The sequence below is a fragment of the Garra rufa genome, chromosome 19 (genome assembly GCF_049309525.1).
Source record: "Garra rufa chromosome 19, GarRuf1.0, whole genome shotgun sequence".
Classification (NCBI taxonomy): domain Eukaryota; kingdom Metazoa; phylum Chordata; class Actinopteri; order Cypriniformes; family Cyprinidae; genus Garra; species Garra rufa.
The window spans coordinates 40,625,410-40,651,747 of record NC_133379.1 but is presented as its reverse complement, the minus strand read 5'-3'; the positions used below and the strand labels follow the sequence as shown (position 1 = coordinate 40,651,747).

At 30.0% G+C, this 26,338-nt stretch overlaps 3 protein-coding genes across 3 annotated transcripts in view; all 3 read right to left on the bottom strand.

The window, feature by feature from the left end:
• Window positions 1-18,692, bottom strand: part of LOC141292844 (uncharacterized) — a 25,572-nt gene extending 6,880 nt beyond the window's left edge. Inside the window, exons 1-4 of the mRNA XM_073824905.1 lie at window positions 18,569-18,692; window positions 11,645-11,744; window positions 2,459-2,944; window positions 429-668 (exon numbers count right to left, since the gene is read on the bottom strand). Coding sequence (XP_073681006.1) covers window positions 429-668; window positions 2,459-2,944; window positions 11,645-11,677 — 759 coding nt within the window. The 5' untranslated portion in view covers window positions 11,678-11,744; window positions 18,569-18,692. The remainder of the gene's footprint in view (window positions 1-428; window positions 669-2,458; window positions 2,945-11,644; window positions 11,745-18,568) is intronic.
• LOC141292115 (transcription factor 4-like) overlaps window positions 1-26,338 on the bottom strand; it is a 360,731-nt gene that overhangs the window by 176,138 nt on the left and 158,255 nt on the right. The window lies entirely within an intron of this gene.
• Window positions 24,024-26,338, bottom strand: part of LOC141292843 (uncharacterized) — a 12,900-nt gene continuing 10,585 nt past the window's right edge. The window contains exon 10 of the mRNA XM_073824904.1: window positions 24,024-24,071. Within this exon, the coding sequence (XP_073681005.1) occupies window positions 24,024-24,071 (48 nt within the window). The remainder of the gene's footprint in view (window positions 24,072-26,338) is intronic.

Sequence of the window (26,338 nt, the reverse complement as noted above, 5' to 3'; positions counted from 1 at the left end):
AAAGTTTTCTCTTTAATTGAATTGCATTTTTGTTTTTGTTTTTCTGAGCAAAAAATAAATATCATACATTTTTTCATTCGGTGTAACAATTTACAACAAAAATCAATTTATGGCTTTTAGTTGTGATTCTACATTTTAACATTTGCCACTATCCTAGGTTTTGCTCATTTGTCAGTAAAAATTGTTTTACTCATTTAAAACACTAAAATGTAATATGCTCCCTTATTCTTTTAAATATTTAAGTCAGAATAAGCATGTTGTTTGAATTTTTACATAAATGTTGCACTGAATGACAACATTATTTCAACCAAATTTGGACATTTTATTCTCCAAAAATGTATTTGAAACCTTAAAAGCAGACACTTTACTTACATTTAATGTGCTTCCTATGGACATAAAATCAGTTTTGTAAATGTGTTTGGACTCACTCTGTCGGACATGCTGTCCCAGTCCCGGGACGAGAGCGACTCCATGGATCCGCGGATCATCGAACTAACCCTCAGTAGGTTGGTCCCACCGCCGGGAGGACCGCTGCCGTTGCTCGCCGATCCGTTGGAGCCGCTGGTGCCGTTGGAGCCCAGGAAGAGCTGGTATTTGGGGTTAGGCCTGATTTTGGGGGTCGTGGGCTCTTCCTGTGGGTACTGCTTCTCGCCGTTTAGATCGGAATGCTGGAAAAGAAAAGAGGGCGCAGTGAGTGAGGATCAAACATTAAACGTCGGAAATCAAGTGCAGCGTTGTGAATCAAAACACAAAAACACAGGATTATTACTGCAGATCAGATGCATGTTGTGTTACAAACACTTACAGACACAATGGACACACATATGCACAACTAAAGCACACAAATCATGCACAGAGGTGTTATATTTACCTAAAAATATTTTGAAAACATGTTCATTACTTGCTCTTTTTCCACAAAAATATTTATATTTATATACATAATTGTATTTTTTCAGTGTATTATATGTGACCCTGGACCACAAAACCAGTCATAAGGTTAAATTTTACAAAACTGAGATGTATACATCATATGAAAGCTCAATAAATAAGCTTTCTATTGATGTAGGGTCTGTTAGGATAGGACCATATTTGGCCGAGATACATCTATTTGAAAATCTGGAATCTGAGGGTGCAAAAAAATCAAAATGCTGAGAAAATCACCTTTAAAGTTGTCCAAATTAAGTTCTTAACAATGCATATTACTAATCAAAAATTACATTTTGATATATTTATGGTAGGAATTTTACAAAAAAATCTTCATGGAACATGATCTTTACTTAATTTCCTAATGATTTTTGGCATAAAAGAAAAATCAATAATTTTGACCCATACCATGTATTTTTGGCTATTGCTACAAATATACCCCAGCGACTTAAGACTGGTTTTGTGCTCCAGGGTCACATATATGCTTTTTATGTTATATTTTTCTTTTCTTACTGTACACTCTCTCTTACTGAAAATAAATGAATAAATGAATGAAAGTTTTTTTCAAAAACACAGCAAACTTACTAAAATTTGACATTTAAAATAAAACTAAATTAATGATAATTAAATAAAATAATACAATTAATAAAAGATCAAATAAAACCAAACTACACAAACTACAAATAAATATAAATTAAAATAATAATAATAATCATCATCATTTTCAGCTAATGGTCAAGGCAACATTTTCAATCAATCAAATTTTATTTATAAAGCGCCTTACAACAACCAAAAAGGTGCCCAGGGCGCTTTCCAGGAGAAAAAAACAAGACTCACAGTAGACAGCCATATAAGATAACGTATCAAAATGAATAAAAACTATATGAAAATAACAAAAAATAATACATAAAAAAATAGCTAAAACTGTACTAGCTAAAAATCAATACAATTAATAAAACAATTATAACCACAAAAGAAACTAGAAACAAATTAACAAAGTTAACCTTAATAAAATAATAAAATTAAACTACATTTAAAAAAAATAGTAATTTCAGCTACTTGCCAAGGCAGCATTTCATTTTCACCTTAATTTGATGTGCTAAAATAACTAAAAGTAATAAACTATATGGAAATAATAATAATAATAATAATGAATATAATGACAAAGCACAACAAAATCCCTAATATTTTAATTAAATTTAAACCTAAAATAAATAAAAAAACTATAAAAAAAAGATTAAATAAATATATAAAATCAAAACGTAAATCTAACAATAAAAACCCATGCAAAATATTAAACCAGTATCTCAGCAATAACAAATAACAGCGCTCATGCACAAACAAAACACTCACAGACATGGACAGGAGTGTGTTGGATTGGTTAGATCAGCAGATCAATCAAGCGTGTGTGTGTGAAATCAAAGGCTGTCATTGGCTGATTGCAGACGGATTCATGCGTGACAGGAGATTCACGGCGAAGCCGGTTAGACGAGACGACGACGGGTCCGATATGGAGAGCGTCTCGCCCACTTACCGGACCGGGATGAGAAGCGTGCGGCTTGTCTTTACTGCGCTGGGCCTTCTGCTCTTTATTGTTGTGTTTCTCATCGTTCTTCTTCTCTGCAATGTGACGTTTCTGCTCAGAGTTTTCTTGTGTTTGTGTTTTGGGTTCTGATGATTGCCTAGACACCAGGTTCTGGTTCTGGTTCTGGTTCTGGCTCTGGTTCTTCACTTTCTCTCTGCTTTCATGTCTCATTTTGTCAGAATCCCGTTCGCTCACGTCTTGCCGTTTGATCTTTAGCGACCCGAGGCGCGGCGGTGGAGTCGGCGCAGGCCAGTCGAACCTGAATATGAGATCTTTAACGCTTCCCGAACGCGTCAGATTGGATCCGCCGATCAGCGCCGTCTTCTTACCGGCCGTCCAGCTGCGGTCCTCGTCTTCCAGCGTGAGGCTCTTGGCTTTGGACGAGCGTTTGGAAGCGTCCGCATTGTGTTTGGAGACGTCTTTCCTCTCTTTTGCCTAGAAATACATCACTCTGATTGAACACACACTAGATTGCATCTGCTTTTCTGAAGAAATATTCTTCATTTCACCCACTGGAGTTGTGCAACTGTGACACTCCTGAGGGAAAATACAAACAGCCATCAAACGTGGGCATGTTACGCCAGAACTGACACAAGCGCCGTTTCACCCAGTCGCAAATGACTCATTCTTTCCAGAATTCTGAGTATGAACATGTGAAGCATACTAGGTTTAGAGTCTCACACTGTGTTTGAATGAAAACATGAGCATAAAACATCATTTTAACAACTGAAAATGTATATACTTTTCAGTTTCAGCCTCAGTTTATATTAATTGTCCAAAACTCTGGACAGATTCAGATTTGCTCATGTGGAAATCGAGTTGATGTTTCAGTGGACCAGACAAAAATTAGAAAAACTATAAACAAATTTACTAAAAATGTATAAGAAATTAAAAAAAAAAAAAAAATCCAGACATAATTAATTAATTAATAAAACCTACAATAGTTTCTCAATGACACATTTTTTTTTATACATATATATTTAAAATTAATAAGAATGACAAAAACTATAAACAATAAATGTAAAAAAAAATTCCAAAAATTCTAAAACCTACAGTAGTATTACACACAGTTACACTAAATATTTTTTATTTATTATGCGGACATATTTAAAATAATAAAAATGACAAAAACTATAAACAAATTTATTAAAAATGTAAAAAAATAAAATTTATAAAACCTACAGTAGTATCTCAATGACACTAAATATTTTTTTATTTATTATCCAGATATATTTAAAATAATTACAAATGCCAAAAACTATAAAAAAAATTAATAAAAATGTAAAAAAAAAAAAAAAAAAAAAACTACAGTATTTATTATCCAGAAATATTTCAAATTAACAAGAATGACAAAAACTATTGACTAAAAAACACATTTACTAAAAATGTAAAAAGAAAAAAAAAGTAAAATACATAAAAACAAATTTAAACAAAATTAATAAAATTAATCTCAATGGCACTAAATATTTTATTTATTATCCAGATATTTTTAAAATTAACAAAGACAAAATTTATAAGTAAACTGACTTAAAATATAAAATTAAAACGTAAAATCTACAAATAAAAAATACCTAACTAATAACTAATAAAACCTACAGTAGTATCTCAATGAAACTAAATATTATAATTTTATTTATTATCCAGACAAATTTTAAAATGTATAAAAAATTATAAAAACTACCAATTCATTAAAAATGTCAAATTAAAACAGAAAATATTAAAATAAAATAATAAAACCTACAGTCTCTCAATTACACTAAATATTTAATATTACTTTATTATCCAGACATATTTAAAATATAAATATAAATGACAAAAACTGCACACAAATTTAATTTTAATGTCAAATTAAAATGAAAACAGATAATATAAAAATGAAAATAATAATAATAATAATAATAACAGACTGAAAATGAGTCACTCTAATGAATCACTGATTCATTCTTTTCATGTATGAACATAAAATGCACACTAGTTTTAGAGTCTCGTTCTGTGTTTGAATGAAAACATGCATCTTAATTTAATCATTAATGATGAATATACTTTGGCAGTTTCAGCCTTAGTTCATACTAAATGTCCATAATTCCTGACAAAAATGAATGTGGAAATCGAGATTGCAAATGCAATTGCGTTATGATGTGTTACTGTGAGCTTAAAGGGATCAGGGACGACGAAAGGCGATGAACTGACATTATATAAACACTGATACTCGCTCTTTTACAATCCAATATTTTCCCCTTCTTAAAATGCAAAAACCCCAAACAGCTGTCCGTCAGTAAACACATACACATGCTCTCACACACGCAAAACACTTTGGAATTACAATCCTCCAATATATCAATTAATAAAGCGCAATTACGGAAATGAGAGTCCAGGCGAGATTTTGAGGCCTAATCCAGGGACTCGCCCAGCGCTCTTCCCCAGGGACGCTGCACTGATCTCTGGGTGATGGAGCAGCCGGCTCCCCAGGCTACTCTGAGGGGATAATCACTTAATCTATGATTTAATGTGATTCATTTGAGCTCAGTAGCATTAAACATGAAATAAACTGAAGTAAAAATTAACAAAACCTATACATACTTGACAAAAATGACAAAAAAAACAATAAACAAATCTACTATAAAATTTAAAATTTACATTAAAACAGAAAATATAAAAATAAAAATCTAATTCATAAAAATGAATAAAACCTACAGTAGTATCTTAATGACACTAGATATATTTTATTTTATTTATTTATTAACAAGACATATTTAAAATAGTAAAAATGTCAACAAATATAAAAAATATAAAAAAAATGTAAAATTAAAACAGAAAATCTAAAATAAAAAACATTTTTATATATAAAACCAACAGTAGTATCTCAAACACTAAATATTTTATATTATTATCTACACATTTTAAATTAATAAAACTTAATTAATAAAACATCAAATTTAAAAATAAAAAAAATTAAAACAATTATAAAACCTATATTATATCTTTAGTGACACTAAATATTTTATTAAATATTTTATTTCTCTTTATTTTATTTGTTATACAGACATTTAAAAATGATAAAATTGGCAAAAACAAATACATTTACTAGAAATGTAAAACTAAAATGAAAAGAAAAAATATTAAAATAAAACCAATTTCAAATATTAATGAAAATGATAATAGTATCTTAAAATATTTCAAGCCAATATTTCAAATAGAAATCTAGGTATATAAAGGTATGTTAAAACAAATTAAATGACTAAATAAACAGCATCCCAGTGATATTAAAATAACTCCTAATATCAGGAGAGTTTTTGGGCTAATAAATATATTGCACAATACCCTGATGTTATGGTTTTTACCAGGGTAACTCAGAAGCACTGATCTCTGGGTAAGGGGTCAGAGACAATGCCAATCACTTACAGTATTTAAGAGCTCTGAGGGGATTATCACTTAATCTACGATTTAATGTGATTAATTTCCACCAAATCTGATCTGATTCTGCAGAGCGTCCCGCGGGACGAGGCTGCGTCTGCGTTTCGGAGCAGTAAATTGAAACAAATGGCATCATATAAGCCTGTGACAGCCTGGCATTTATGAATATGACAGAGATGATTAACGTTATGAAGATGCCACAAATAAACTCCCCAAAATCCCATCGTCGGGCCTGTTGCTGTGGCAACAGCAGGTCGCCGCGGCACCCCGACGATGGCAGCATTCGGGGGCGGGGTTTAGTATGCAAATGAGACGGGGGTCACAGGGGCGTGAGAGAGGGTCGCGGCGATCCAGACGGGACGGATTTACCGGCTGCTCATCATTCCTTCAGTTCCCGATCACTAGACATCTGCTTCATTCACACACTGCTATACGGGAGAATCTCGTCAAAAACAGGATTTACACCAAAATAAAAAAAAACAATGCAGTTTGCATTGAGAAAATGATGCCCGTTTTAGGACTTTTTAGGACAATTTAACATCTTTGCCTAATTCTGTATATATATATTTTTAATTTTAATGCAATTTTTCAAAAAATATACCTGAATATTAAAACGATTTTTTTATTAAATCACATACATATAATATTTTATTATTTTATATTAATGTATTAAATATATATTATTTCATGAAAACACAAAAAAAATTACATACTAATATATATATATATATATATATATATATATATATATATATATATATATATAGTATAATATATAAATATAAAAATACATTTTTTTTTACAAACTATATATATATATTTTTTTTTTATTATTTATTTATTTATATATAATATTATTTTGTAATATAATATAATATATATTATATTATATTATATTATATTATATTATATTATATTATATACACATATTATTTTAAATTGTATTTTCTAAAATTAAGGGATTTTTTTCATGAAAATAAATGCAATAAATATTTATATATTTAATTGTATTCTCATGAAAAAAAAATCCCTTAATTTTTAAAGAATATATCTGTTGTTGTTGTTTTATTTACAATAAAAAAATAAGAAATTTAACAATTTTTTTATATTTTACTTAAAGAAAATTCAACTACTCAACGACAATTGTTTTAAATGGTATTTTCATAACAATAAACTAAATTTGTCCTTATTCTCTTACTGCAATCATTAAATTGTATTTTATATTTATATATAGTTTTTTTATTGTATTTTCATTAAATCCTTAATTTTTAAAGAACAAATCTGTTGTTGTATAATATAATTGTTGTAAAATAAATGTATCTAATTTTTTTGGACAATGTTAAATATTTAACAGAATCAAAATTATAAATTATACAAATTACAAACTATATATTGACTATTTTTGGACAATTAAAATGTTTTCCATTGTAAAATATCTACCGTTTTACAACCTTTAATTTACATGTTTTATAAATAAAAATTAGTCATATGACAGTAATGAAAACCATCATTAATAATAATTGGAAAACACAAAAATTAATAAATATTTAAACATTTTTTCTTTTTCTTTTTTTTTTTTTGCATTACAATAATCAGAACTTGAGATTTAAAGAGGTGCATGAAATCTAAAGTCTAAAGTACAAGACTGGCTTGTATTTCACCACAGAATCAAATAAAAAAAAAAGAAAATATATTTTGGTTGAAGAAAATTAAGAATTAAATATAACTTAACGAAATGCAATGCATGCAATGTTTCATGCATTGACTGATTTCCAGTTTTACAACCTTTAACTGATGCTGATTTGCTGAATGATGATGTTTGGACATTACAATAATGAGAACTTGAGATTTAAAAATGTGCATGAAATCTAAAGTCTAAAGAAGTACAAGACTGGATTATATTTCACCACAGAATTAAATAAAACAAGAAATACAATGCATGCAACGTTTCATGCATTGACAGATTTCGAGTGTTTTATCTATTAACTGATGATGATGCTGACGTTTGGACATTACAAGTAATGAGAATGGGTTTTTTTGTGCATTGCAATAATGAGAAACTGAAAATTTCAAAAATGTTTTACCTTGAAAATAATGTTGCAATGCAAAATAATCGTAATGGTTCTAAAACTGTCTTCATGTTCTTCATGGAAACACCATTTTTGGTGATTTTGGGGTAAAACATGTTTCCATAAGATTCATCCGGAATGAGTGAAGGGTGTGTGTGGGAACCCAAGATTCAGTGTGTGTGTGTGTGTGTGTGTGTGTGTGTGTGTGTTTCCCTCAGGGTGTGGTGGAGTAACATATGGTGCTGAATTGAGGATGTGCTCTGACCCAGTTTCCTGCTCAAAATCACACTCACTGAGTCTGTGCTCTTCCATTCACAACATACAACTACATTTACACACTTGCACACTAAAACATGAGCGATGAACGTCCAAGTGAAACCTGGACACTGCCAGGATGATTGCTGGTAGCATCTATATGATTGACACACTAGTCATATTCATAATTAATATTATTTTTTTTTTTTATAATCTGAAAGCTGAATAAAAAAGATTTCCATTGATGTATGGTTTGTAAGAATAGGACAATATTTGAAAAGCTGGAATCTAAAGGTGCAAAAAAATAAATAAATTAAAATTAAAATCAAAATATAAAAATCACCTTTTTTAGTTTTTAGCAATGCATATTACTACTCAAAAATTAAGTTTTGATATATTATTTGATTTATGACTTTAAATGTTTAAATTTACTTAAAGTATTAGGAATTTTGTCGTGCTTTGTTGTCATTATTTTTATTATTATTATTAATAATAATAATAAAAATAATTGTTATTATTATTTCCAAAAAATGTTTTTTAGTCATTTATGTCAGCTTTATTTATTTTAGTACATACTGTATATGTATTTTTTATTTATTATTATTTTTTAATGTTTTTTTTTTATTTTAAATGTAAAGTTTTAGCAATTTTGTTGTTTTGTTGTTGTTATTTTCACACAGTTTTTTTTTTTATTTTGATATCTGCTTTATTTATTTTAGTACATCAAGTTAGGCTAGATGGAAAGATACCTTGGCAAGTTGCTGAAATTATTTTTTTAAATTTAATTTTATTTATTAAGGTTAACAGTATTAATTTATTTCTATGTTTTTTTTTTTTTTTTTGTAATTTAAAATTATTTATTTTTATTTGTTTAATTTTAAAAGTAAAGTTTTAGCAATTTTGTTGTATTTTCACATAAAATATAAAAACTTTATAAAAGCAGCTAATTGCCAAGGCTAGTTTACCTAAACTTGATGTACGAAACATTTACTTTTAACTTCAACTGAAATAAAATAAAACAACATAAAAAAAGTAATGAAAAGATAAAAATGAAAACAAAAAACAAACATACATAAATTCAAATACTAGCTACACTTTACAATGTTTAATTTGTAAACTATATTAGTGAACATAATACTTTTTTCAATTTATTATTTTAGTTCATGTTCATCTCAATGATAATACATTATTAAAAAAAAAAGTTGTATTTGTTAATATTAATGTAATGAGAACTAAAAAAAAAGGTTAATAAATGCTGTAAAAAATGATTGTTCATTGTTAAATTGTTACCAAAATATTAATAAAAACTATTTAAAAAAGCAACAGGTTTTACAATTAAAAAAAACTGTGTTTTTAAAGGATGCCGTTTGCATGTTAAAACAAGCTTACTTTCTAAATGTCTCTACAACAGCCTCTTCAATTATTATTATGTGTTATTATTACACACCCAGACTTAACAAATCCAATTCATCAGCAATAAAAGCCCAGTAATGTTCATTCGACATCAAAAGACGACATCAAAATCTCTGGAGAAAAGAGCGAAACGCCAGAATGTGCACAAAAGCAAAAGCACTGAATGCCAACACATGGTGAAGGAGAAAAACACGAGGCGTGACGGAGGAGAGGAACTGCAGGTGAGCGGACAGATGCGCCAAAACATCCACATTCACATCACCAACATCTGGACACATCAAACACACACACACACACACACACACACACACACACACACACACACACACACACACACACACACACACCTGCAGCAGACGCAGAACACGTGTGTGTTTAACGGGTAAAAATACTACCGCCGCCATTCAACAGAAATACACTGACCTAAACTACACTCAATCAATTAAAATCCTGATTTTTCAATCAAAAAGTTTAATTTTCCAGCAAATGTGTCAATATATTACTTTTTACTTGCATTCAAAATACAAGACGAGGTCATATTCAATAAAGCTTATATTTATTTATTTATTTATTTATTTATTTATTTGTGACCCTGGACCACAAAACCAGTCTTAAGTCGCTGGAGTATATTTGTAGCAATAGCCAAAAATACATTGCATGGGTCAAAATTTTAGATTTTTCTTTTATGCCAAAAATCATTAAGAAATTAAGTTATGTTCCATGGAGATTTTTTGTAAAATTCCTACTGTAAACATATCAAAATGTAATTTTTGATTTGTAATATGCATTGTTAAGAACCTAATTTGGACAACTTTAAAGGTGATTTTCTCAGTATTTTTGATTTTTTTGCATCCTTAGATTTCTGATTTCAAATAGATGTATCTCAGTCAAATATGGTCCTATCCTAACAAACCATACATCAATAGAAAGCTCATTCATTGTGCTTTCATATGATGTATAAATCTCAGTTTTGTCAAATTTAACCTTATGACTGGTTTTGTGGTCCAGGGTCACATTTATTTATTTAATTATTTATTCTCATCATAGAAAGTAACTTGCAGTTGTCATTTTAAGCAAAATTGACCAGAAAATTAATAATAATATAATTATATATAATTTTCATGTTTAAATGACTTGTATGCACCTGTAATATTTAATTTATTTATAATTATATAATTGCATTTATTATTTAATTACATAGTATGCAGTGAAAGGAAACACCTTTTCCATCTACTTTAAAATGTCACTTTGGATTCTATATTACGTATTTATTTTACATTTTTCTTTTGAATTTAATTTTAATTTTGAAATTAATTGTGAAATTTAACAGCAATTTGTGATTGAAAATATATGTTTATTTTAGTCTTATATATATATAAAAGATATAAAATTAATAAAAACATTCTCAATTCTAATTCACAATATTACTTAAAAAAAATTCTTAATGAAACTAAAATGGCACACCAAAAACATATTAGGGTCGAAGATGAAGAGTCCTTGTTATTTTCCAAAAAATTTTTTAATTTAATTACATTTTTGCTTTTGTTTCTTAACCAAAAAAAATAAATATCATACATTTTGCCCTAATTTACAGAAGACACCCACTAAAATGTCACTCAGTGTAACAATTTTGTCAGGCACATTTACAACAAAAATCAATTTATGACATATTAAAAGACAAATTACTTTCACCATTTCACATTTTATTCTCCGGAAACTGCTAAAAGTAGACACTTTACTTACATTTAATGTGCTTTCTATGGACATAAAATCACTTTTGTAAATTTCTTTTGATGTGGACATCTTAACAACTCAATAACACTAATATCCTTGCTGCAATCATGCAATGTTTTTAAAGCGTAATGTAAGAGTGAATTTTCTATCGTGCAACATGTTTGTTTCCAGTTAATGTTGTGAACCATTATTAAGAGAAGTCAGTGGAACATCAGCTGTTATTCGAGTGTGTTCATGTGTTTGTATTTACCGTGCTGGTTTCCTGTGCACTCATTCCTGGCATCCCGTTGGTCAGTTTGTGGCGCGGTTGGTTTCGTTCAGATCCGAGCGTCACAATCTCCTGTTATTGCCTGTGGAACACACACAGATGTTAAATAAGACTTTTGTCAGATTTTACATGCATTTAAAAGCTCACTTGAGATTGATTTAGCTTTTTTCACCTTATTCATAAATCATTATTTGTGTCACAGTAAAGCCCAATATTTCTTTAATCATGCTATTGCTAGGGTGTTGCAACTGTTTCAGACTGTTGCTATACAGTTGCTAGGGAGTTCAGAGTGTTTTTAGGCTGTTGCCATGCAGTTGATTGGGTGTTTTGAGTGTTTTAGGCTGTTGCTATGCAGTTGATGCAGTTGTTAAGGTGTTGTGTGTGTGTTTTTAGGCTGTTGCTATGCAGTTGTTAAGGTGTTGTGAGGTTTTTTTGGACTGTTGCTATGCAGTTTCTAAGGTTTTGTGAGTGTTTTGGGCTGCTGTCATGCTGTTGCTAGGGTGTTCCAACCATTTCAGGCTGTTGCTATACAGTTGATTGGGTGTTTTGAGTGTTTTATGCAGTTGCTGTGTAGTCACTAAGGTGTTGTGTGCGTGTTTTTAGGCTGTTGCTATGCAGTTGTTAAGGTGTTGTGAGGTTTTTTTGGACTGTTGCTATGCAGTTTCTAAGGTTTTGTGAGTGTTTTGGGCTGCTGTCATGCTGTTGCTAGGGTGTTCCAACCGTTTCAGGCTGTTGCTATACAGTTGCTAGGGTGTTGTGACTGTTTTATGCAGTTGCTGTGTAGTCACTAAGGTGTTGTGTGCGTGTTTTTAGGCTGTTGCTATGCAGTTGTTAAGGCATTGTGAGTTTTTTTTACTGTTGCTATGCAGTTTCTAAGGTTTTGTGAGTGTTTTGGGCTGTTGTCATGCTGTTGCTAAGGTGTTCCAACCGTTTCAGGCTTCTGCTATACAGCTGCTACTGTGTTGCAATTGTTTTATGCAGTTGCTATGTAGTCACTAAGGTGTTGTGAGTGTTTTAGGCAGTTGCTATGCAGTTGTTAAGGTGTTGTGTTGTTTTTTGGACTGTTGCTAAGGTTAGTGTTTTAGCTGTTGTCATGCTGTTTCTAGGGTGCTCCAACCGTTTCAGGCTGTTGCTATACAGTTGCTAGGGTGTTGTGTCTGTTTTATGCAGTTGCTATGTAGTCACTAAGATGTTGTGAGTGTTTTACATTGTTGTACTGCAGTTGCTAGGAAGTTGTGACTGTTTTACATTGTTGCTATGGTGACAGGTGTTTTTAGGCAGTTGCTATGTACACACAGATGTTAAATAAGACTTTTGTCAGATTTTACATGCATTTAAAAGCATTCAATGTCAGGTTGATTTCGCTTTCTTCACTTTATTCATAAATCATTATTTGTGTCACTTTAGCAAATCCCAATATATCTTTATTCATTATCATTGTATACTTTTAAAGAAATTATTTTTTGAAGTTAAATTAAAGATTGTTATAATTTTAGATAATAATATATAATTATGTTTAAATTACATTTATGCATGTAATATTTAATTTATTTATAATTGTGTAATTGCATATATTATTTAATTACATATTACACAATGAAAGGTTTGCTGAGATTCACTAAATACATTTGACAAAAAACACCATTTCAATCTACTTTAAAATGTCACTTTGGATTATATATATAACTTATTTTACAATTTTTCTTTTGAATTAAATCAATTTAAATTTTAAAATTAATTGTGAAATTTACTAGCAATTTCTGAATTGAAAATTGTATGTGTTATACTGTAATTTTATTTAGTATTTTATTTCAGCTAGTTCCCTTTAACTTAATGTACTAAAATAACTTAAACGGTTATACATTTTTTAAAAAACTAAACAATTACTAAACCAAATTTATTTGTTTTATGGGGCATAATTCACACCAAAAATCAACACAGAATGACAAGTAAGCAGAATGTTTAGAAACCATATCGTACACTGAATATCCGTCCTGTAAAAAACCTAATACATTTCTGCAAAAATCATTAGGCAAAAGACGCATCGACTTTGAGCTTTGCCTGAAGTCTGTGGTTTCTCCACTAGAGGGAGATGCAGTAAAGCACTGTGAAGTGTGCTCTATGAAGTGACCATCATGTGACAAAGCACAAGAATGGATTATGTTTAGTGTATCAGAAGAAAAGAAGTGCTTTAGAATCTCTTCTGAAACTCTGAAAACATATAAAATTGTTGCAACTGTATGTTCCTACAAATACCATAAATAAATGATCAACAGATCATCATTCAGACACTTGAGAAGAGCACAATTACAATATAAGATCATGTTGTGTGCATAACCTGTAATCCAGCATCTCAATATTTTGCAGTCATCTGACTGAATCTGATGAATCTGTTAAGTTTTTCCCCTCGATGACTCCAGACAAAGTCATCAGTCCTCAGACAGTTGGACTGACCTCAGCAAATACAGCTCTCAGAACGCCAACAGGCTCGACTGGAGCCAAGAGACGCCTACGGGGACCAGAAGGTCGAGAGAGACGCACACAAGTCACGACTTTGTTTTGTCCTCATAAAGAACCATATTCACTTTTCCTTACTGGGAGAATTTTTGAGCTGTTGCTATGTAGTCGCTAAAGTTTTATGAGTGTTTCAGGCTGTTGTCATGCTGTTGCTAGGGTGTTGTGACTGTTTCAGGCTGTTGGTATTACAGTTGCTCAGGTGTTCTGAGTGTTTGTTGCTGTTGTCATGCAGTTGCTAAGGTGTTCTAGGTGTTGTAAGCTGTTGCTATGCAGTTTCTAGGGTGTTCAGAGTGTTTAAGGCTGTTGCTATGGTGACGAGTGTATTTTGGCTGTTGCTATGCAGTCGCTAAGGTTTTGTGGGTGTTTTGGGCTGCTGTCTTGCTAATTGCTAGGGTTTTGTGACTGTTTTATGCTGTTGCTATGCCGTTGTTAAGGTGTTGTGAGTGTTTTGGGCTGTTGTCCTCCAGTTGCGACTGTTTTATGATGTTGCTATGCAGTTGGTAGGATGATCGGTGTGTTTTAGTCTGTTGCTACACAGTTGCTAAGGTGTTGCAGAGTGTTGCTAAAGTGTTTTAGACTTTGTCATTTATATGGTGTAAGTAAGTGTAATTGTAAGCTGTTGCTATGCAGTTTCTAGGGTGTTAAGAGTGTTTTTAGGCCATTGCTATGTAGTCTCTAAGGTGTTTCTAGTGTTTTAGGCTTTTACTATGCAGTTGTTAACGTGTTATGAGTGTTTTAAGTTGTTGTCGTACAGTTGCTAGGGAGTTGCGACTGTTTTACGTTGTTGCTATGCAGTTGCTAGGATGTTTGATGTGTTTAAAGCTGGTGCTATGCAGTTGCTAGGATGTTTGGTGTGTTTTAGGCTGTTGCTATGCAGTTGCTAAGGTGTTCTGAGTGTTTTATGCTCTTGCTATGCAGTTGTTAACATGTGAGTGTTTTGGGTTATTGTCATACACTTGTGACTGTTTTACGTTGTTGCCATGCAGTTGCTAAGATGTTTGGTGTGTTTTAAGCTGTTGCTATGCAGTTGCTAAAGTGTTGTGTTTTAAACTATGCCATTTATATGGTGTTCTGGGTGTTGTAAGCTGTTGCTATGGTGCTACGACTGTTTTTAGGCTGTTGCTATGTAGTCGCTAAGGTGTTGTGAGTGTTTTAGGCTGTTGTTAGGCTATGCAGCTGTTAAGGTGTTGTAAGTGTTTTGGGCTGTTTTCATACAGTTGTTAGGGAGTTGCGACTGTTTTACTTTGTTGCTATGCAGTTGCTAGGATGTTTGATGTGTTTTAGGCTGTTGCTATTCAATTGCTGTGGCGTTCTGAATGATTTAGACTGTTGCTGTGCAGTTGCTAAGGTGAACTGGTTGTTGTAAGCTGTTGCTATGCAATTTCTAGCATGTTTAGAGTGTTTTAGACTGTTGCTATGGTGACAAGTGTTTTAGGCGGCTGCTATGCAGTTTTTAGGATGTTCCGAGTGTTTTAGGCTGTTGCTATGGTGTTGCTAATGTTTTGTGAGTGTTTTAGGTTGTTGCTATGCAGTTGCTAGGGTGTTCTGATTGTTTTAGCTTGTTAGGGTTTCATCAGCAGTAGTACTAGTTATGATTGAGTTAACTAGCAGCACTACTGCTTTGAATTCACGCCGAACAGTCCTGATTTCACACAGAGTTTCTCTCGACCAATCAGACTCGGCGTGAGCGACAGATGAGTCTGGATAATGAGACGCGAGCGGCTCCCCCTGAAACAGGTGCGAACGGATCGGCCCTTTCCAATCACATCAGCGATAATTTATGAGGTGAGATCTGACGATTGTTTCCTTCCAGGGACAAAAGACAAACAGGACAGAAATAAACACGGAAATAAAAACACAGAGTGAACAAACAAACAAATGCAAAGAATCTCAGGAACACAGGAGGAGGAAAGATGATCAAGAAGTTAAATACGAGAAGAATCTGCAAAACCAGACCAACAACAACGTAATTAAAAATGTAAAAATGTGAGACGGAAGCTTACAGAGCTCCTACAAAAGCTCATTCGATAAAAAAAAAAAATATATATATATATATATATTAGACACAAAAGACAAATAAAATAATTAATTAAAAAGAAATGTAAAAAAAAAAAGAAAAGATCATTGTAAATAAAAAAACTAATTAAATGAAAAAAAATAAATAGGAAGAAATAAAGAAATTTAAAAAATAATAAATATTAAAAATGCATAAAAATAAAATTTAATTTTAAATTTAATTCTAAAAAAGAAAGTTTTGTTAATTAGAAATATTTAAAAAAAAATAGAGATAGAAATAAAAATACGTAAAAATTCATTAATTAAATGTAAACTTATTAAAAACAAATAAAAAAGAAAAATAGACAAAAAGAAAATAAAAGAAAAATAAATTAATAATAATAAATAAATAAAATAAATAAAAAGGATAAAAAATACTAAAAGAACAAATATGAATAAAAAATGCTTAGAATTAAATTTAAAAGAAAAAAAAGAAAGTGTTTTAAAAAGTCAAACGTCTTACAGTGCATTTTTAGATGAAATCTATGTTTTGTTTGAATATGAAACGTTTGTTATATTGTTGCTGAATTAATGGATTCGTTACTATCATTGTCAGGAACAATGCAGAGGATTGAGCGTACAAAAACACGCTTTCGGTTGGGATTAACGTACTTTGTCACTAAATAAAGGCTCAGAATCATAAAGGCCGCAACACACGGGATTACACGGATTGTGGGTTTGATTCTTCCGGCGAAAGCAGGCGTTTGTTTCACAAGCCTTTGGACCGACGTGAACTTTGCAAGACAAGCATCGACTTGAGTGGGTTCTGAAAGACTGACGAGACTAATTTCGGTTTTGAATGCAAGTCGGTGCAATAAATCATTATATGGGAACAAAACAGCCAAACCCAACGCGACGTCACAAAGAGACCCGACCTGGTGAGCGAGATGTTTCTCCAACAACAGCAATTTACTGGAAAGAGGAGAAAGACACGCCTTACAGGAGACGTCCAGGAATATAGAGATGTGCAAAGACTTGATTAGGAGACTGAAGACGACGTTTGGGGAATCACTGACGAACACTGATGTCATCAGGACAACTAAGACAACTAACACGGTTAATATGCAAATCTACATTCACCTAAAGAGTTCATTCAGCCGTAACACCTGCAGGAATGAAGGATTACAGAGGAATGAAAGAGAGAATGAGAAATATTTTGAAAGAAAAAAAAAACAAAGAAAAAATTTAAATAAAGATTTAAAAAAGAAAAAAAAAGAAAGAAAAGTAAAGAAAAAATAAGGAAAAAATAATTTTAAAAAAACATTTAAAAAAGATGAATATGAAGAAAAATAAATTAAAACAAATTAAAAAAGAAAAATGCAATTAATTAATAAACTTCTTTATTTTTAATTAAATTTAAAGAAAGAAAATTAAAACAAATAAAAATCTTTACATTAAAATAAATACTAGAATAAACTGAAGAAAAAAGCAAAAAATGAAAAGAAATGTTAAAAAATTATTAAATTATATTATATTATACTAAATTAAAGAAAGAAAGGAAGAAAAAAGCAAGAAATATGTACAAATTTAATTCAATTAAAGGAAAGAAATTGTAATAGATTTAATTAAGTTAAAATTACAAGAAAGATGTAAAAAATGCATTAAATTAAAAGAAAGAAATGGTAAAAATGTAATTAAAGAAAGAAAGAAAAATAATCAAATTAAATTAAAAGAAAAGTTAAAAATTATTCAATTATGTTAAATTAAAGAAAGAAAGGTGTAAGAATTTAATTAAACTAAATGCTAAAAAAGTTCAATTAAATGAAATGTTAACAATTATTAAATTGTATTAAACTAAAAAAGAAAAAGAAAATATAAAAAACTGAATTAAATAAAAAGAAATTGTAAAAATTGCTCAATAAAAGAAAGAAAGAAAGAAAAATAACAATTAAAAAGCAAAATTAAAAAGAAAGAAATGAAAAAATGTAGTTAAATTAAAAGAAATAAAAGGAAAGAAGAGGAGAAAGAAAGAAGCACATGATGTGTATTTACACAGAGATCTGAAGAACACACACACACACACACACACACACACACACGCACACGCGCACACTCACAATGTCTGTGGCAAAGCATGCTGGGATTGGTCGGATTTGTCATTTGTCATTTAAACGTCTGGACACAGACGCCCTGATGCCATATTTAATATTCGTCTTTGATGTGTGCATAATTATGCTAATTACATCTAATGCATTGTGTGTGTCTCTAACAATCATTGCACCATCATTATTTCATATACATTCAAGTCAGTTATAAATCTGATGCACATATAAATATTGAACATACTGTTGATCTGTTTGAGATGTTTTAGTAAAAGTCTGTGTTTGTACTCACTGCCGGCTGTTTCTCGTTCTGCTGTTATTCGTGTTTCTCAAGTCTCCTTTAAGTCTCTCTGTCCTCTTCAGAAACACACTGCTGAAACACAAACACACACACAATCATATCAGTGATGATCTTAAAATGATGAAGTGTCTCTGTAACACACACAGATGACTAATGGACTCAGACGCTGCTGGACCTCAAGAGCTGCTGGGAGATTTTCAATCCCAGATGGGAAAAACACAGACAGAAGACTTCAATCTGTCTGATCTGCTCCTACAATCACAACACGTCTCCATCTCAACACATCCTCCGATACGAGACGTCCTCAAATTAACAACACATGACATTTACAAAAGTCTTGGTGCGTGTTAAACGCTTTATATGTCAGATAAAAAATGAGGGAAAAATTAATAAAAATAAAACAAATACATTACAATAAATTGACAAATAAATAAGAAGGGGAAAAAATAAAACAAAATACATTCAAAAAAAGAAAAAAGAAAAGCTAAATAAATAAGAAAATATATTTTAAAAATAAATAAATGCAAGAAAAAATCATTGAAAATAAGAAACAAATTAAATAAAAAAGAGATAAAGAAAAAAAGAAAGTAGTAAAGAAAAAAAAAGTAAAAAATGTGGTGCACTTTAATCTTTTTAGTGTGCAAGGAAAAACAAAATGCATCAAAGAAAAATAAAAAAACTAAAAGATAAAAAAATAGGAAAATAGTCAAAATACATATAAAAATAATTAAATTAAAGAAAAGATAGCTGAAAATAAGAAACAAATTAAACAAATAAATAAAAATAAAAAATAAATACATGTACAAAATTGCAAAAATATAATTTACAAAAGAATAAGCAATAAAAAACCTAATTTAATTTTAATTTAAAATTAAAAACATAATGCATAAAAATGTACAATATTACAAAAAATATAAATTACAAAAAAAGAAACAAAAAAAAAACAATTTTAATTTTAATTTCAATTTAATAAAAAAAAAAAATAAAATAAAAACAAATAAAAGGCAAATGTAAAATTTGGTTCACTTTAATCTTTTAGTGTGCAAGGAAAAATGAAAAAAAATTATAAAAACAAAAATAAAACAAAATACATTAAAGACAAATAAAAATAAAAATAAAAAGATATAAAATAAGGAAACATATTTTGAAAATGAATACATGAAAGAAAGAAAAGATCACTGAAAATAAGAAACAAATAGCCAATAAAAGAGATAAATAAATAAATAAAAAAATGCATAATTTTTTGTTTTACAAATTTACAAAAATATAAATTACAAAAAACAAATAAAAAGAAAATGTAAAATTTGGTTCACTTGAATCTTTTAGCGTGCAAGGAAAAAGGAAAAAAAATTATAACAAAAATAAAACCAAAAACCAAATACATTACAGAAAAAAAGAAAAAAAGAAAAGATAAAAAAAAGAAAATAAATTGTAAAAATAAATAAGACAGATAATTTAAAAAATAAGAAACAAATTAAATAAAAAAAAATAAACAGGAAGAAAAAAAGAAAGAAAAAATAAAGTAATAAAAAAATGCACGAAAATGTACAAAATTACAAAAATATACATTACAAAAAAAGAAAAAAAAAGTATTTATTTAAATTCAAATAAAAAAGAAAACCAAAACTAAATAAAAAGCAAAGGTCATACTACTATTTTTGTAGCATACTATTTATATAGTGCATGTGACATTTTTGCACACATACATTTCTCAGGATTCAATGCATATTCCAGCGCTCAATAAACCAATTAGCATATTTTCATTCATATGAATGGACACTATAAATGACCAAGCCGTGATCTCATGCGTGACTTTTTATAGCTCTCTCTTGACTCACGATTCCAGAATTAAATTGGATTCAAAAAAGCAAAACAATTACATTTATCTGCGAGACGGTGACACGCCACGGCCGATCCCAGTGCACTGTGGGAAAGCAGAGAAACGCCGGTGACATCATCACCATCGGTCTGCATATTGCATAAAAAAAATCCTGGAAATCCACAGTAATCCAACGGATATCCGACATAATGCAAAGTGGAGCAACACTCATATCATGAAGAGAATCATGGGAAAGTGTGCACACAAAAGCCTGATTTATTGCAGCACATGAATAAGAAAAACTGATTTACTGTACTTACACACGCAGATGCAGAGACAGCCTGAATCACGTTAAAAGCGGAGCATTTTTTTAGACATTTTTCAAGAATATATATTTATCTCACCTAAATGTTTGATCATGCAGTGCATTTTTTTTTTTTTTTTTTAGAATTTTTAGCTTACACACAACACAAGCCTGATTTGATCTATTATTTGGTTTCAAATCCAAACATTGTTATGGAAAAGATCACTGAAAAAAGAGATAAAGAAAAAATAAATAGGAAGAAATAAAGAAATAAAATAAATACAACTAAAAAACAAAACGCATAATGCATTTTTCAGATTAATTTCAATCCAAACATTGTTATTGAAAATGCCAGCATTGTGATTCGAAAAAAAAAAAAAACTTTATTTAATTTTAATTTAAAATAAAAAAAAAAGCATAAAATGTACAAAATTCCAAAAATATAAATTACAAAAAAAGAAGAAAAAAAGCATTTTAATTTTAATTAAAAACAAATAAAAAGCAAATGTAAAATCTGGTGCCCTTTATTCTTTTTAGTGTGCATGGAAAAAGGAAAAATAGTAAAAATAAAACAAAATACAATAAAGAAAAAAGAAAAGAAAAAAAGATAAACAAAATTTTAAGAATAAGGAAAGAAAGAAAAGATAATTGAAAATAGGAATCAAATGAAATGTGTGTGTGTGTGTGTGTGTGTGTGTGTGTGTGTGTGTGTGTGTGTGTGTGTGTGTGTGTGTGTGTGTGTGTGTGTTTTCTTGATTGAGCATTGGAATGTTAAAGACTTTAGGGGTATCTGATAAATTATCACTTGATTAGCTCTTTTCACGCATTGATCTCGCTATTCTATAAACTCATTAAAATAACAAAAGACTCTCTTTAAAAACCCAGAATGAAATTTAGGGGTCACAGATTGCTGATCGCAGGAAGCAGTATCTGCCGATTCGATTCGAAGCCTTCTTTTTATCATGTCGAATTATTTATAGTGAAACTTCAATTCGAATTTTTAGCCATTTAAGGTGAGACACTGCAGGTGAATAGGGTAAAAAAATTAACTAATAGTTATGACCTTACTTACCCAGTTGATTGATTACTTTGATAATTGCAACATTTTTTGTATTAAAAGTTTTAAATGTTAGGTTCAATATGCAAATGATCCATTATTTAATGAAATATGCGCTAATTTGCATACATTTCTAGTACAAAAATCGAAACACCAGATGAAGTCAGTTTTAAAATACTTGTTTAATTTTTTTGAAATAATAGAGTCAAATGTTTTTACAGAGGGGATTTTGGGTATCTCATTTTGTCACTATATTTTGGGAAATAAAATGTTGCATATAATCAAGCAAATTATATATGAACAAATCCCTCTGTAAAAACCTTCAGGATATAGACAGGAATAAAAATGTAAAGTTTGGTGTGTGTAAGTGCTACTGAAGTAGAGATTTATGGCTCAGTGTAGAAGAAAAAACTCATTTAAAAAAACGGCCTTTAAAAATATGTATTGTAATTGAAATCTATTGACACAAATAGATAAAGTGCTATAAAAGAAACACTTCACAGTGTCTTTTGGGTGTGTTTTTTTTCACTAGTCTGAAAAAAGCCCAAACTTGACAGGTGCATGACAAAAAAAAAAAAAAAAACACTTACACATTTATCCATAATTTTGATTCAAATCCAAACATTGTTATTGAAAATGCTTTTTCAGCATTGTGATTCATTTCTTACACAGTAGAGTAATCTTTCAAAGTCAAGTTTAACACAATAAATATAAGCAACACGTTATTTAATGCTTTTTACTTTTGCGTTTACTTTTAGATTTATATATTAAGTTGCTCAAGTAAGTGGCAAAACATTTGAACTGCTTATTTTATCACAAACATTCTAAATTAAAAATGACTATTGACAGAAACAGTTCTACTGCCTTTTCTTTTGCATTTAAATCTGTATTACAAGCAATCCTGCTGTTAATAAAGAACTTTATTTTCCTACCACCATGAGTGAAAGAAAGAAAGAAAGAAAGAAAGAAAGAAAGAAAGAAAGAAAGAAAGAAAGAAAGAAAGAAAGAAAAACTGATCAAAATTATCTATTTTTCTTTCATGCCAAAAATCATTAGGATATTAAGATCATTCCATAAAGATTTTATTTAGATAAATTTTAATATGCATTGCTAAACAACTTTAAAGGTGATTTTCTCAATACTTCGATTTTTTTTTGCACTCTAATTAAAACTATTAATAAAAAACATAAATAGTTTCTCATTGATACTAAAATAATATTTCTGTGAACTAACATGAGTTCCATGAAAATATTTTGTAAATTTCGTACTGTAAATATATGAAAACTTTTTTGATTAGTAATATACATTGCTAAGAACTTCATTTGGACAACTTTAAAAGCAATTTTCTCAATATTTAGATTTTTTTTAATTTTTTTTGCACCCTCAGATTATAGACATTAAATCTCGGCCAAATATTGTCCTATCCTGACAAACCATACATCAAGGGAAAGCTTATTTATTATTTTATTAGTTTTATTTTATTTTTATTTTTTTTAATTAGTTTAATGTGATGCATTAAAATAACAACAACTTGGGGGGAAAATACAAATACAGTAGGCGTATGTATAAAATGACAAAAACAAAAAAAATATTAACAAAAATTAAAATAAAATCAGAAAATATTTATATTTATATTAATAAAAAACATAATAGCTTCTCATTGATACTAAAATAATATTTCTGTGAACTAACATGAGCATTTTTCTTAATTAACTAACAAATATTGAAACAAAATACAAAAAAAAAGAAATGACGACAAATAAGAAAACAAAATTAGACTAAAAAATTAATAAATATATGAAATAGGAAAAAATTAATCAAACAAAACAAAAAAAAGAAAGAAGCTAAAGATTAAAAAATATATTTAAACAAATAAATATATAAATATTTCAATTAAAAAAATATTAAAATAAAAGAACGTTATTTTACACCGTATTAATATTTGTTTTTTGAGTTGTATATTGTATACAGTTAGCATCACCTGACTGATAAGATTATTTAATATTTTGATATTTTTTATTACTTTATATTTTAATACATTTATATTAAAAAAAATATTTGCATTTAGTTTTATACTTTATAAAACAAAACGTATATTTCAGAGACTGATAAGACTGATCAGAGATGAGGTGTATTTTTATTTTATTTTATATTTTGATATGTATGCTGTTAAATTTTGTTTCATGTTATTATTTTATTATCTAAATATATAATAATATACCAATATATTTCATTTTATTTTATTTTTTTACCGTGCTGTCAAGAGTCAGATCAGGTTCTGCAGGTTGAAAAGTCCGCTAAATGTGTATAAAACCTGCCGGTACAGAAGAACAGTAGGTTATTGAGCATCAGAATGCATTTATCAGTGTTGGGTTGGCAATAATAAACCAGGTTTCTTTTATCTTGGAGCCAGTTTGACCTGACGCTGAGATTATTGTATATTGCACCACCTTTATGAGGAATTGTGTGGGACTGGGGTGTATGGCAGGAGAGGGAGAGCTGGATTGAAGCCGTGTGTGTTTTGTAATCGTAAGCCCTTTACCTCTTAAAACTTTACTGAGCGATATTTAAAACAGCCGCACCCAAACACACACACACACACACCCTGCGGGAGAAGAAGGTGTGTGTGTGTGTGTGTGTGTGTGTGTGTGTGTGCTTGAGTTAAAAACCCCACCCGCACACGCCCTGTTCCCAGCATGCCTTTCACCCACATGCCACAGGACACCGTCACACAGAACTTTGTACATGTTTTCGTCTGTTAAACGCATGAGGTAACGCATGCTTCAGGACAGACAAACCACAGCTGACTGCGATATTTGAGATTTCAGGCCGGCTGAAGCAGTGAGAGCGAAGGACAATGACATTTCTGCACAAAATCAAGTAAAAAAGGCTATTTTTAGGACCATTATCATTTTTTGCATTGTGACATTTTTCATGACAATTACAGACCAGTCTGACAGGACGTGTTCAATCGCTTCTTCCTGTCTTTTAATAGCCATTAGGCTTTAGTCGGTCACACTCATGAACATGAATTGCTGCATCAGGGGGAGGGGCTTCTTTATTCTAGAGGACATCTGATTGGATGTTCGATGTTCGTGTATCTATCTTTGTATATCAATGTGTCTGTCGCTAACAAAGCTCAGTGAGTAGCGGTGCAACGGATCACAAAACTCACGGTTTGGATCATATCACGGATTTTGAGTCACGGATCGGATCAGCAAAAAACAAACAAAACAAAAAAAGTTTGTTGTTTATTAATCACTGAATGCTTACTTTAAGTACTTCTAATCCACAGCAAAAACTAGCTGAACTAATAAAGTCAGTAACAAAACAAGAACAATTACACAAATGACAAGTGTAGATGAATACAACATAAATAAATCAATAATACTAGTATTCAGGTGCAGAAATTTAATAATTCATTGTAAAATAACTAGTGCTTCTCACTGCAGGTATTTATAGGATGCTGTCTCTTTAAGGCCTAATGCACGTACCTAATACTGGCATCTCTTTCTTAGCTGTTTTGGTTCCCTGAAGACATAACCGACTGTTCTTACCAGAATAAAACAACGGGTATTTGAACATAACTTTGTATGTACGTTTATGTTCAAGAGAAGTTAAAGAATCAATCTGTGAATCGCCCAGTTTGAATAGCGCCCCTCTCTCTCTCCCCTCTCTCTCTCTCTCTGTGCGCGTGCTCGCTTCAGGTGTGTGCGGCAGCGGTAAAAAAACAAAAACAAGCAAAAAACAGCGCGCGTGTTCTCTTTTGCGGCAATGGCTTAAAATTGTTTGAATGGGTAAATTGGTGTGACAAAACGTGCAAATTATAAACTTTTACTCTATGATGGATAAATTTAACAGTTAATCCGCGAATCACATGCGTGCCGAACCGTGGGGGCTGGTCCGTACGGATCACGGATCACCTACGATCCGTTGCACCCCTATCAGTGAGTAACCTACAACATGCTTGGAACATGTTTTAGTTTTGTCAAAAATGCTGGCAGAATATTATCAACATTTAGAAACAAGGAAAAACGTTTTAGCAGCAGGCAACCAATGTGTAAAAAATGTACTAGAAACATGCTAGTGTGTATAAAATTACATGAAAACTAAAATAAAATATACATTATCTTTACTTGGACAGGTGGTGCTGGAGACAAAAATATTATAAAACGTTAAATAAATAGTAAATATTAATATAAAACCAAAATTCCTAAAAGAAAAAACCCTGAAATATCAAAATATAAAATAAAATATAAATAAACCTTAAATAAAATATATATAACCTTAAAATAAATAAATAAACATATACATATATAATAATAATAATCATAATAATATAAAACAAAATACAAATTAAAATATAAAATTAAATATGGATGCATGTAAAAATATACATAAATAAATAAAATAAAATAAAAAACCTCATCACTGATTGGTCAGATGGTGCTGGGGACATAAAGATAATCAAATATAAAAAAAATTTAATATAAAAAATAAATTTATATATAAAATAATAATATAAACAAAATACAAATATAAAATATATAAAAAATAAATACAACTGGTCAGGTGGTGCTA